Raw genomic sequence first — 13,466 nt, forward strand, 5'->3', positions numbered from 1 at the left:
CCACGCGCAGGAGTTGCTCGGTTATACCTCCGATTGCCAGAGACTCCTGATTGAACCGAGTGATGTAATCTTCAATCGTTTCATCATTCCTGCGTACGCAGTGCATGATGTCATCAGGATCGCGCGTGTACCTGCGCTGTTGTACGAAGTGGGCTTGGAATTTTTCTAATAGTTCCTCGAACCCATCAATTTGCCCAGTCGGCAAGCTTTCGAACCATACCGGCGCCGCGCCCGTGAGGCAGCGAGCAAACATATGACACCATGTTGGCATCGTCCAGCTCTCTAGGTTTCCCGTGTTGTAAAAACCTTGCAAGAAATCGTCTGGATCTGTCGTGCCGTCATATTTACCCAAACCACTTGGCATCTTGGTCTTGTGCTGGATGGGAGCCTGCGCGATGCGCGCAGTGAACTTTGAGTGTTTCACCAAGATGGCTGGTCTGTAGGGTGTGGTTACGTCCACTTGCCCTCTGACTGGTGGGCTGTACGGCATGTGCAGATCCAGATCGGCTCTGGCTCCAGGCGCCATGTTCACAGGCGCGCGGAGCTGTGAGCCTCCTGCATGAGTATCCCGCGTCTTCCTCATGCTATGCACTTCTTCATCACTGAACTCAGTGTGTGCAGTGTGAACAGAATGTCCTTCTTCCGGCTGCGCGCGGCCTTTTTGTAGTCTGCTTATCAAACGCTTGCCTTTGTGTTTGGTCGGCTAGCTTTTTCTGTTTGACCATTTCATTGTACTTTTCCACTAAACGCCGCTGCTCGTTTATGAGCCATTCATTCGGATCATTTGTTTCTTCTTCTGGACCCATTGGTCCTTTCTGTTTCGCGCCGGCGATATTTTGTAACGTGAGATCGTCTGGAGGAGTTTCAGTCTGGCCGTGAGGGGTTGTGACGAAGGGACGGTTACTGGTGGTACGCGTAGAATCACGCGGAACCCTCAGAAACTGCTGTCCGTCGTTAACACCCTCACGTTCAATATCCTCCAGAGCTTGATCAACGTTACGAACGCCAGAAACCATGGTGAAAGATTTTTTTTTTTTTTTTTAACAGATCTGATGAGATCTGGTTGCCGTTTGTAACAGTGGATGGCGCCAATGAAGAAACGTGGATCTCCTCACTAGTAGCAGATCTACTTTTCTCGGGTTTTGATTGTACTATTTCACCGATGGTTCTTCTGGATCTGTGTTCTTCCACCTACAAAATGAACAACGCCGTTAACTTACCCCTCAGAAAGGGACAGAGGGGTCCTCTTTGGGGTAACCCTCCGGCGTGAGAATAAGTATATGTAGGAGAAGATAATAATGTGAGAGTAAGGGAATCTGGAGAGTATTGCTTAATAGCTGAATACTGTATGTTACTCTGTATGATTGTGTGACTGTGTTTTTGTATCTCTTTCCTTGTGGAGTTGATGCTGTATTTATAGTGCTAGGGTTTCCACTGATTGAGCTGAGACCAAATTAGGGTTTTGTTGGCCTCCTCCAATCGATTTGCGCACGTGTCTTTGGAGACACCTGGTGCTTTTTCATTGGTTATAATCACGTGGTAACCCATGAGTCATGCTGAGCTGTCCACCTTTCATTTAGCAGCTGTCAACATCAGCATATCCTTATTCCTTAAAAAGATGCCTTCTGGAAGGTTGTCTGACGTGCACAATCAAGGTTGCCCTAATCCTGATTTGGATAAGGACGAGGTTGATTATGTGCATGTGTGATATGCGCCCATCCTGAGGATGCGCGAGGTCTTCTCTTTATTCTCACGCGCAGATGTGATACGCACAAGCATGTAATACGCGCCACGCGCGGATGCCCCACGCGTAGCTGCGATATGGGTGGGCATGTATGATGCGCGAGCATGGGATATGCGCCGCGCGCGGATGCGCCACGCACGATGTGATATGCATAAGCATATATGATGCGTGAGCATGTGATACGCGCGAGCATATGTGATGCATGAGCATATGTGATGCGTGAGCGTATGTGATGCTTGAGCATATGTGATATGTGCAAGCATGTGATGCTTGAGCATATGCGATATGCGCTGTGCGCATAAGTTTTGACTTTGTGCCTTGATAATATCTTTGACTTCTAATGTCTTGTATATATCTTGTGGGTTGACCCGCCCCGCTCGATGTTGAGGCGGGTACATACCTCTTCAATCGACAGAAGGATCACCCAATTACAACATGATAATCATTGTGCACTCATGATCATTTAAAAAAAAAAATTAAAGTTAAAGTTTGTGCTTTTATCATATCAATTTACAAAACTTAACAAAATCTTCCAAAACTGGGAGCATAGATTGCTACTTAATTTCCCACCGGTATACAGAGCAACAAAATAAATGGATTGGCTCAAGACACCTAGATTCAGATTTCCTTAATTCGTTTAGTTGAAAATTTGATTGATTTCTGTTTTATTTTCCATCTTTTTCGCCCTAAATTCAGAAATCCTCTCTTTAGCCCACGAATTTCTCATAAACACGTTTGTTTCATTACAATGTCTGTACAAGAATCCGATGATCAAAACGAAATAAATGGATGTTCATATTTTTATCAAAATATTTCTCATATCCGAATATTTTCTAAGCCAAAGAAACGAAAAAATCTGCAAAAAGCACATTAAATTTTTTTGTCTTCGCCTTTGATTCCAAAATCAAGTAAGTTCTTGAACTCTGTGTGATTATACATTATCACCTATTATATATATGGGGTTGTTTTGAATTATTTCAATGCAAGAATATTTCTTGATTAGTTTATCCAAATAGTTTTCTTTATTTTGTTTTTCTAGCTCAAGATATTTGTGAAAGAACTGATCATACCATCAATCGAAGAAACATCGAATCTCGATGGATTTCATGATCAAGAATCGTAAATAGATATGTTGCCATGCATATATATTTATTCAAATAAGATGTTATTAGTCTATATTATCACCTATTGTTCCATAACAATATAATCCATACTAGCAATCTATAAATTATCAATGCTAACTTGCACTTCCGTTAATAAAAAAATGCAGCTTATATTAATGTTGTTTTAAAACAAGTTACAATATTATGATTTGATCAAAATTTGTTAATTGTTCATTAAGGACCTACTTGAATGTAACTGAAATTCAGAAGTGACCCCATATGAATTATAATTAGTATGCATAGTTTTATAAATGGTCAGAATTGAAATTATTAAACTTTTTCTAGAATTTGAATTTTGGTTCTTTTTTCAAGCAACATTTCATGAGAAGAACAACGATTTCAAGCATGTTTGATTATATCAAGAGAGTTGAATAAACAAAACATGTCAACAAAACCTTGTTCTACCGGACCCGACCTTCCTGTAAAGCGCAAACGTGGTCGTCCGAGGAAGGATGATCAGTTCATGGCAAGAAACGAAAAGAGGCAAACACCACCCTCACAGCCATCGCCACAATGACTCCTATCGGCGACAACCATAAGATGGTGGGACAAGTGGTTAGCGGTGTGATAGACGGCGTTTTCGACAACGGCTATCTTATTTCCATCCGTGTAGGGCCTAACAACACTATTCTTGTAGGGCATTTTTGCCCAATTACACCTGCGAATGATGTCATTCCACACCTAAATATGTTAAGGAGAGAAAACTTTCATATTCCTCCTCAAGTTGCATGCATGAAAGCAGAACCACCACAAGCAACCATGCAAAATTACCAAACAACCCCTATGATGGCCGGAGGAAGCTTAGCTGTGGTAATTCTGCTGCTATGCCGCCACCCGAGAGTTTGAGGATGGTGGAACAAGATGATCAAGTTTTTGAGGTCTCCAAGATGATAGAAGAACAAAAAAAAAAGAATATTAAAGATTGTGGCCATGGGTTGAAAAATGATGACCACTTGTTATCTGATTCTGATCTAATGGCTGAGACACTTCCTTCTGGTGCACGTCTCGTCCAAGATGTCGATCGATCATGATCATGAAGCGGATAAGCGAAAACAGCAAGAAGGAGAAATTAAGCTTGGTGTGTGTAAATTGTGTAGAGATGGGTATGGAAGAGCCAGGAGATAAAAGTGAAAAACAAGAAGGTATGCGATCGATCACAATATATAGTTTGATTGTGTTTATATATCCATGATCGATGTTTTTACTTATGATATGGTGATTTTGTTACAGGTGAAGTGAGCAAGATTGATGTTAATCAAGGGGTTAATTTGGTGGCAAATGATCTTGTTTGAAAGCTAGCAAGACTGATATTTTGTAATGTTTCGTTTATTTTTATTTTTACTAATAAAGGATGAAAAAATGTATCTTATTTCATTTAATTATTTAGTGTTGAAGATATATATGTATCAATATAAAAAAAAGTTGATTATAGAGAACCATGCATGAGAGATGAATTGTTGCATGAAACATGTTAGCTTAAAGAATCGAAATAAATGAAAACGATCACAAACGGAATTGAAAATTAAACAAGTGATCGATCTACTCAATTGAATCTACCGTTGCTAGCTATTTGTATAAACCATGCATAATTCCCAATTGAACTTAACGAGCGAGAAACAACCTCAAGTTTGAACTAGGCACAACAAGTCCCTCATCTAGTCACTTTTCGCCAAAAGAAAAAAATAACAACACCCCTGGCCCCGGGCATGTTTTTAAACTACAGCGTCTATGCATGAGCTGCGTTTGTCATGTACGTACGAGTGAACTAACCAATCTGAAATATCCAAGAATCCACTTTACACGTACATTCCCAATGATTTTTACCAGGATTAGTAAATTCAATACCTGTTCACAATATATAACCAATGTCGAGTCTAATGCAGGCAGGCCATAATTAAGGTACATAAAGCTCCCAACTACATTCAATTCGCATCAGGAACATTCCCATAGGAACTATCTCCTCAATTGTCTTAAGGAGATCGAATTAATCATCACTTGAAAGTTTAAAATGAGCTGCCATTGGAGTTTTAACAGTTTTGCAGCCTGCCATTATTATGCAATTACCTTTTTCAAATATGAACTTAATTTGAGAAAGCTTCAATTATATTGCCTTAGACTTACTTGTGTCTCTTATGATTTCCATACCTAAAATCTTTCTAGCCTCTCCCAATTCCTTCATATCAAACTCCAACATTAATAATCTCATTGTAGTCAATCCTAGCTCTTTGAGTGAAACCTTTGGCCACCAATATTGCTTTATATCTAAGACCTTCCTCAACTTATACCAGTTTTTGATCATTAGGCTTATCGACCAATTCCATTTCTTCATCCATGGCTTGACACCAACTGAGCTAATGGGTTTTTCATATGTCATAGGTTCACATTCACTTTCATTTTCTGCGGCCACGATAAAAGCCACTACGGACATATCGTCAATATCCCTATATATACCTCAAAAGAGGTATAATGTTTCTTCATGTCCTATCTCTTGCAAAACTAGGGATTTTCAGTAATACCAGGATTACCTCTACAGAGCTCAACCTCAGATTCGGTTTTAGGCTCCACCTTAATTCGATCGAACCACCACATTAGTTATGAAAATACAACAATTCTTAGTGACTGCATTAAAAGTTGTGTTTCAAAAAGGTGGTTTATAAGTTAACCATTGTAAAAGATATTCAATTTTATTCAAATCGCTTCGAATGATGACTATTTATAATGGTTCATTCTTAACTGCTTTAAATTGAGTTTTATTTATAGCGTGTCAGTCTGACTGTTGTGAGGCATGTATTATTTTATTTGGAGCGGTTTTCCAGGTTCTCATTGTATATAACCACTTTAAAAAGTTTTTTATTGTTACTAAAGCGAATTATAATAATGAACTATTATATATAGAATTCGGTTTCATTCTCATAAACCGCGTGAATCAATTTAATTATGTAATATGGAATTACACTTTTCTTTTTATATGACCAAGTTTGTTAAAGGAGTGAAAGCTAGTACGTAGTTATTAAGCATTGAAAGTTGTCATATGATAATGTTAATTACTTATATAATCCATTGTTGATTCAAAATTAAATAATAGGCCTTTACTCGGACTAGATAAAAACTAATTGGACTACACGTGACACGTCAATATAAAAGAAATCAAAACAAATCCAAGATAATGAAATGTCGGCGATATGCATGGTGATTTTATGTATATATATGTACTTGGCTTATAATTTAAACCCTCACATCAGTTGTTGTTGATATTAGATTACAACGTACTTGTACTTGTTCTTCATTCACGCGATCATGGAGGAACTCCAGAAAGCAATCGATGGGATGAACCACCTTCAAATCGCTCACAACCTGCATTTTCTCCGATCACCACCGAAGCATCAATTCATTCAACAATGGCAGGAAACTCTTGATCCGCTTAAACTTGTTCTTGGCAAAGTTATCGGTCGTGGGTCTTTCGTCGTGGTTCACAAGGGTTCATACGATGGCCAAACAGTGGCAGGTAAGGCTCTTCATAATTCTTGGCTGTTTGTTATTTTCTTCTGAATTTTATGTGATGTATCTATTAAAAGTGTTCAATGGTATTTGATATTCTTGAATGAAGAATAAGGAGATACAAGAGCCCTATATATAATGATCAGGATATAACCATAACCCTTTAAGCATGGCAAGAGATAAACATAAATAATATAAAGATATACTAAATATCTTTTATATATCTCTAATGATCTTCTCGATATCTTTCAAATATAAACTCTTCAAATATATATAAACTCTTCAAATATATTCTTCTAATAGTCCCCCACAGTTGGAACGGGAGTACGAGCGAACGTTTAAAGTGGTACGAAAAGCCTCAAATAAGTTTCTGGGAAGCCCTTTAGTAAAAATGTCTGCATATTGTAACGAGGAGGGGACATGAAGGACCCGAACGTGACCAATTTGAACTTTCTCGCGAACAAAGTGTATATCCATGTCGATATGTTTGGTTCGTTGATGTTGAACCGGGTTGCTAGAAAGGTACACAGCAGACACGTTATCACAATAGACGATGGTAGCCTTGCAAACGGGAACCCGAAGTTCTAACAATAAATTTCGAAGCCACGTGGCCTCTGCCACCGCATTAGCAACCCCCCCTGTATTCAGCTTCAGCGCTTGATCTAGAAATGGTGGCTTGGCGCTTGGAAGACCAAGATATGAGATTATCACCAAGATATATACAGTAACCAGACGTAGATCGACGAGCGTCCGGACAACCTCCCCAATCAGCATCTGAATAGGCAGTAAGGAAAATGCCAGGAGATATCAAAACGTGAATGCCAAGATTGATAGTCCCATGGATGTACCGTAGGAGGCGTTTTATGAAAGCAAAGTGCGAATCTCTGGGAGCATGCATGAAAAGACAAATTTGTTGCACAGCGTACGTGATATCAGGACGAGTAAATGTTAAATACTGAAGTGCCCCGGCTAGACTCCGGTAAAGAGTGCCATCAGGTAACAGGTCCCCATCAGTAGCGCTTAGCTTAGACGAAATGTCAACGGGGGTATGAGACTGCAAGATGTCATAGAAGCACGATGTAATATGTCACGAGCATACTGTTCCTTAGATAGAAAAAGCTCACCATTATCGCGAGTAACCGAGATGCCTAAAAAATGATGAAGCGGTCCAAGATCGGACATGGCAAATTCATTTGATAAACGATTAATAATGCGGTTAAGGAGGGTTTGGTGCGAAGCCGTGAGGACAATATCATCAACATATAGCAGAAGATAAGCAAGTTGATCCCCTTGGTGGTAGATAAATAGTGACGGGTCACATTTGCTACCACGAAATCCCAATGAGAAAATAAATGTAGAAAATCTGTTGTACCACGCACGTGGAGCCTGTTTTAATCCATAAAGAGATTTTTTAAGTCGGCATACGTGATGTGGGAGAGATGGATTAACAAACCCAGGGGTTGGTTCATAAACACTATTTCCTGTAACGTACCATGAAGAAAAGCATTTTTTACGTCCAATTGATGAATAGGCCAATATCGCGAAACTGCAAGTGACAAAATGGTACGGATGGTAGCCGGTTTAACAACAGGGCTAAATGTTTCAGTGCAGTCAATCCCAATTGTTTGGGATTTTCCATTACATACCAATCTAGCTTTATAACGATCAAGAGATCCATCGGCTTTAAACTTATGACGAAACAACCACATAGATCGAATAACTGGCCTATCAGTCGGTCTTGGAACTAACTACCAAGTGTCATTACCCTGCAAAGCACTAAATTTATCGTTCATGGCGTGAAGCCAATATGGATCCGATAACGCTTTAATATAAGACGTGGGTACAGGTGAAATATTAGTGGTAGCGGCAAGATTATATTTGGGATTAGGTTTGCTTATACCACTTTTGGCACGTGTGAGCATAGGGTGGATTGAGGTGGGTTCAATTGGTGGAGTGGTGGTAGGTTGGTCAGCGGTGTGTGGAGGAACAATAGGTTGAGTGGGCGTTGGTGATGGGTTGGTAGGAGGGGATTGAGGACTGGATTGCGGGTCGGTGTTGGGTATGGGCCGAGATGGGCTTGGGCTATGCATGGGTGAAGGTGGTTGGGGCGGAGTGGATGGGCTTTGGTTAGTAGGTTTGAGTGGATGCATGTGGGTCGCGGTAACCGGGTTGATACACGGTATAGGATCATCTAAAAATGTATAGGAATGAGGTCGGATCGATTCAGGAAAGGGAAAGGATGATTCATTGAAGGTCACATGGCGGGAGATGTGAACGCGACCTGTAGTTGGATCATAGCACCGGTATCCGCGAAAATCCAATGGGTATCCCAAAAAGATGCATCGGGTAGAACGTGGGGAGAGTTTATCGTGTTGTTTAGCAGACAAGTTTGGGTAACATTCACAACCGAATACCCGGAGATGGTCATACGTTGGCTGTCGTTGGTATAGGGCAAAGGCGGGTGTTTGAAAGTGAAGACACTTGGTAGGAAGTATGTTGTGTAAGTAGGCAGCGGTGTGCAATGCTTCTACCCAAAATGTAGAAGGAAGATGGGCATGAATTAACAAGGCCCGGATAATATCGTTTAAACGTCGAATCATCCGTTCTGCCCGACCATTTTGTTGGGAAGTTTGAGGGCATGAGAAACGAAAAACGAGGCCATTCGAATGGGCAAAGGTTTTAAAATTATTGTTCTCGAATTCTCCGCCAAGATCACATTGAAAACTTTTAATTAGTGTGTTAAATTGAGTTTTAATCAGTGCATGAAATTTGGCAAAGACGGGAAAAGTTTCAGATTTGTATTTGAGTGGGTAGACCCAACGTAGTGAGTGTAATTATCAATAAGTACTATATAATATTTATAGCCAGAATTACTTTGAACATGTGAGGTCCATAGATCACAATGGATAATATCAAACGGTCTAAAAGTAACGAAATATGAATCATTAAAAGGTAAACGTTTACTATTAGAAAGTTAACAAGACGGACAAAAGAAAGATGCAACGGTTTTATTACAATTAAAAATAATATAACGACTAAGATAATCTAGAACATTCGCTCCTGGGTGACCGAGACGGTTGTGCCAAGGGACGATTGTTGAAGAAGAAAGCAAAGTGAACGCCGGTGGTGTAAACGGATATAGATCGCCGGTACTATTGTGACGGGAAAGGAGGTGTCCATCCTTGAGGTCCTTCAAAGGAAAACCAAAAGGTTCAAATTCGACAAAAACAAGATTATCAATGGTAAATTTACGGACAGAAATTAGGTCTTTAATTATTTCAGGGGAATGAATAATATGGTTAAGTTTGTATGTTTTATTTGGGAGCTCATAAAAACCATTACCAGATCCTTTAATCGGCAATCGTTGTCCATTACCGACAAATATAGTGTGTGGGGGTAGAGATAAATGGGTAGTAATTTTACCGGCATTCGAAGTAATGTGTGATGACGCTCCCGTGTCCATGTGCCAGGGGTCCGCATAATTGAGATTCATGGTTTGAAACGCCGTACCAATGTCACTCGGACTAAGACCATTTAACGTAGCGGGTCCAAAGCCAAGTGGGCCTGACGGGTTCTGGTGTGTCATATGGGCTTGATGCTGGACCTGTTGCACTGGAACAGATGGATAAGGGGCTGGAGGTGGGGCTGCCTACTGTTGATTGTATTGTTGTGGGTATTGCATTAAGTGAGGTTGTGGGTATGTGGTCTGCGACCCAAACTAAGATGGATAATTTGAGTTCTGCCATGGACCCCTACTAATATTGCCTCGTCCTCCTCGTCCCCGATTGCGACCACCGCCACGCCATGGCTGACCACCGCGACCCCTGCCCCTGTAATTTGGATCGTAATTGTTTCCTTTATAGTTCGATTGATAGGGTGGTTGTTGATTATTCGCCAGTGGTGTATTGTTACTTGTTGCTTGGGTGGTGTTGGGGTTTTGGGAGTGGAGGAGAACGGTCTCGCGAGTTGACTCGGACCTAGCTGCTTGTCTTTGAATCTCTAATTCAATCTGCCCTCTTGCCGAATCCCATGTAGTAGGAGACCCGTTCACAATTGTTCCGATCGTATCAAGTTCCAGTGGTAAACTGCTAACAAGTTGCAACACGAGACGTGTTTCAGTCATGGGTTGTCCGACGTCAGCGAGTTTTCCGGTGAGTTCCTTTGGCTTCTGACAATACTCATCAAAACCGGCAGAGTTCGTGAGCTTCATGTTTGTGAATTCGTGTTCAAGGGCCAGGGCTCGGGCTTGTTTGTTGTTAAGGTAGATATCTTGGATTTTATTCCAAGCGGTAATCGCCGATATATCGTTGTCAATGTTGCGATCCAGTATATCATCGGACACGGTGCTGTAAATCCATTGAAGAATTAACGCGTCGATTTCCGACCACTGTACATATGTGGGATCGGTTTCTTCCGGTGGCGAAGTACCATCGATATGGTTGAGCACTTCATATGCTTTGGCGTGTAGTTTAAATAACTTAACCCATGACGAATATGTGACCTTTGTACCGTCTAGGGTGCGTATCTTGTTTTGAACGTTAGTGACGGTGTAAGTTGGGTGAAGGGGTTCGGTTTTGGTGCTAGATGAAGCCTCCCCGTCATTATTTTCTTTTCCGGTAGCCATGAATAATAAAGAAACGGCTTGATTGAAAGTTGGAAAGCTTTGAAGAAAATAATAATAAAGAAAAGATGGATGTGAACAGTCTGAATGAAAATTAAAGAAAGGATCGGTGGTGTGGGGTAATTTTTGGATTTGCATAACCGAAGCTCTGATACCATAAAAGTGTTCAATGGTATTTGATATTCTTGAATGAATAATAAGGAGATACAAGAGCCCTATATATAATGATCAAGATATAACCATGACCCTTTAAACATGGTAAGAGATAAACATAAATAATATAAAGATATACTAAATATCTTTTATATATCTCTAATAATCTTCTCGATATCTTTCAAATATAAACTCTTCAAATATATATAAACTCTTCAAATATATTCTTCTAATATCTATAAGGTTTTGATTGTTTTTTTTTGTTTTTTAGCAAAAATTCTTGATTTCGGCAACACGCGGGTTACAAAAGCCTTAATGGAGTGCATGAAGGATGACTTTATGAAAGAAGCTTGTTTATGGCAAAATCTTGATCATCCTAATGTCACAAAGGTGTGTATACTATGATTTCTTACGTTCTTCTTTATACATTATATATCATAATGAAACATATATTATGATAATTACTTGCATGTAGGGCTTCCAAAATGCCCGAACCCAATTAACCAGACTCGACACAAACCTAAATAAGCTAATTAGGTTGGGTTAAATAAGGTCAAAAGTATCAATCGGGTTATTTGGGTTAACCCGAATTAATATTAGGGTCAGGTTTCGAGGTTTCAGGTTCGTTTTTAATTTGGGGGGGGGGGAAATGGGTTTCCGCCTTTCCGGTTAACCAGATTAAAAGTTAACTTAATTAAGCAGCCCAACCATGTGTACGTCCCATGCATGTCGAAATTCCATTTGCAAATTTTAATAATATTTTTGATGAATCCCAAAACTTGACTGGCTCCAGATCGGTTATAAAGCAAGCCTGGAAAAACAACATAAAATAGTGAAGTTTTCAAGTAGAAAAATCATAACATTTAAGAAGTATGTGTGTTTTCCTCAGGTAAAATATTTACAATATTATTGGTGGGAAAATATGATCTGAACATTCGAAATCACTATATATTCCCTTAAATATATTGGTTATCCCGCAAAGAGACTAACCCGATTAACCCGAAACCCAAACGGGTTAACCCAATTAACACCCCTTACTAGCATGCATATATGTGCACATCTAAATGATTACTTAATTATCAATCTAATCATTATGTAACTTTTAGATGATTGGAGCAACCATGTCTGTGACAAATTCAGTCTACAAGAACCAGAAATGCAAAACCGAAAGTAACTTTTGCATTGTGTCCGAGTTTGTAAAAGGAGGCTCGCTAAGATCTTACTTGTGTAAGAACCATAACAAGAAGCTGCCCATGAAAACTGTTATTCAGATTGCCCTTGATATTGCAAAAGGGTATGTAATGTGTACATTAATTATTATCACAAATGAAATACTCATGAACTTGATTTCAATTGATTTTAGGTTGAGTTACCTTCATTCGAAGAAGATAATTCACCGTGATGTGAAGCCAGAAAATATACTTATTGACAATCAAAAAACGATGAAACTCGCAGATTTTGGGGAGTCGGTTTATGAGCCACAAGATTTATTCATCATGAGTGGTGAAATTGGGACTCGAGGTTATATGGCTCCCGACCTTTATATATTAGTGACTACTCTGTTATAAAAATGTTGTGGTGATTTTTGTAGATTGTAAACAGAAAACCATATGGACATAAATGTGACGTGTATAGCTTTGGGATATGCTTATGGGAGATATACTACTGCGACATGGCGTATACATATGATTTAGACAACATCCCAGCAGATATTTACAATGTATGTATGTTAACTATGGTACCATGCATGTCTTGTGTAGAATTTGATAGCAGTAAACTAATGTCTTATTTTAATTACAGGAGATGAGGCCGAGCATACCTGTTAATTGTCCAAGATCACTAGCTCAATTAATAGAACAATGTTGGGACACAAATCCAAAGAAGAGACCTGAAATGAAGGATGTCGCTATCGAGTTGGAAGAAATCATAAAAACCGAAGGATGGCAAACATCATCTAAAATTCATAATGGTGTTTAAGGTTGCTTTAAGTTCTTCAACTGTGTAATATAATTAGAAGGTTAGCGCAAACAGAAATAATTTGCTTTCATTTATACACGGAACAACGTTGAAGTAGGGATTGTTTTCTTGTATAAAGTATAACATTTCTTTGTTGTGACGATACAATGTGTAGGTCTCTTTAACACAATGAAATATACATGTCTAAAATTTCAAACTTTTATATATGATTATGTTACTATTTATGATACATAATTTAAAATAATAATACAATTTGTTTTAGTTTAACTCATTTAAAATTATCTCAAAATAATATATTTTGGTCAGTAAG

At 39.3% G+C, this 13,466-nt stretch overlaps 1 protein-coding gene and 1 pseudogene across 1 annotated transcript; one reads left to right on the top strand and one right to left on the bottom strand.

Moving 5' to 3' along the window:
- Positions 1–10,123: 10,123 nt before the first annotated feature.
- LOC143554523 (uncharacterized) lies at positions 10,124–11,029 on the bottom strand. The gene has a single exon (XM_077044256.1). It carries the CDS (start codon positions 11,027–11,029, stop codon positions 10,124–10,126), a length of 906 nt encoding a protein of 301 aa, XP_076900371.1.
- A 1,646-nt stretch (positions 11,030–12,675) lies between these two features.
- On the top strand, positions 12,676–13,156 carry LOC143554525 (serine/threonine-protein kinase 54 pseudogene; annotated as a pseudogene).
- The last annotated feature ends 310 nt before the right edge of the window (positions 13,157–13,466 follow it).

This window comes from Bidens hawaiensis, unplaced genomic scaffold (assembly GCF_021521415.1).
Source record: "Bidens hawaiensis isolate Kalapana, Puna unplaced genomic scaffold, B.hawaiensis_p1.1 tig00017719_1, whole genome shotgun sequence".
NCBI classification, from domain to species: Eukaryota; Viridiplantae; Streptophyta; class Magnoliopsida; order Asterales; family Asteraceae; genus Bidens; species Bidens hawaiensis.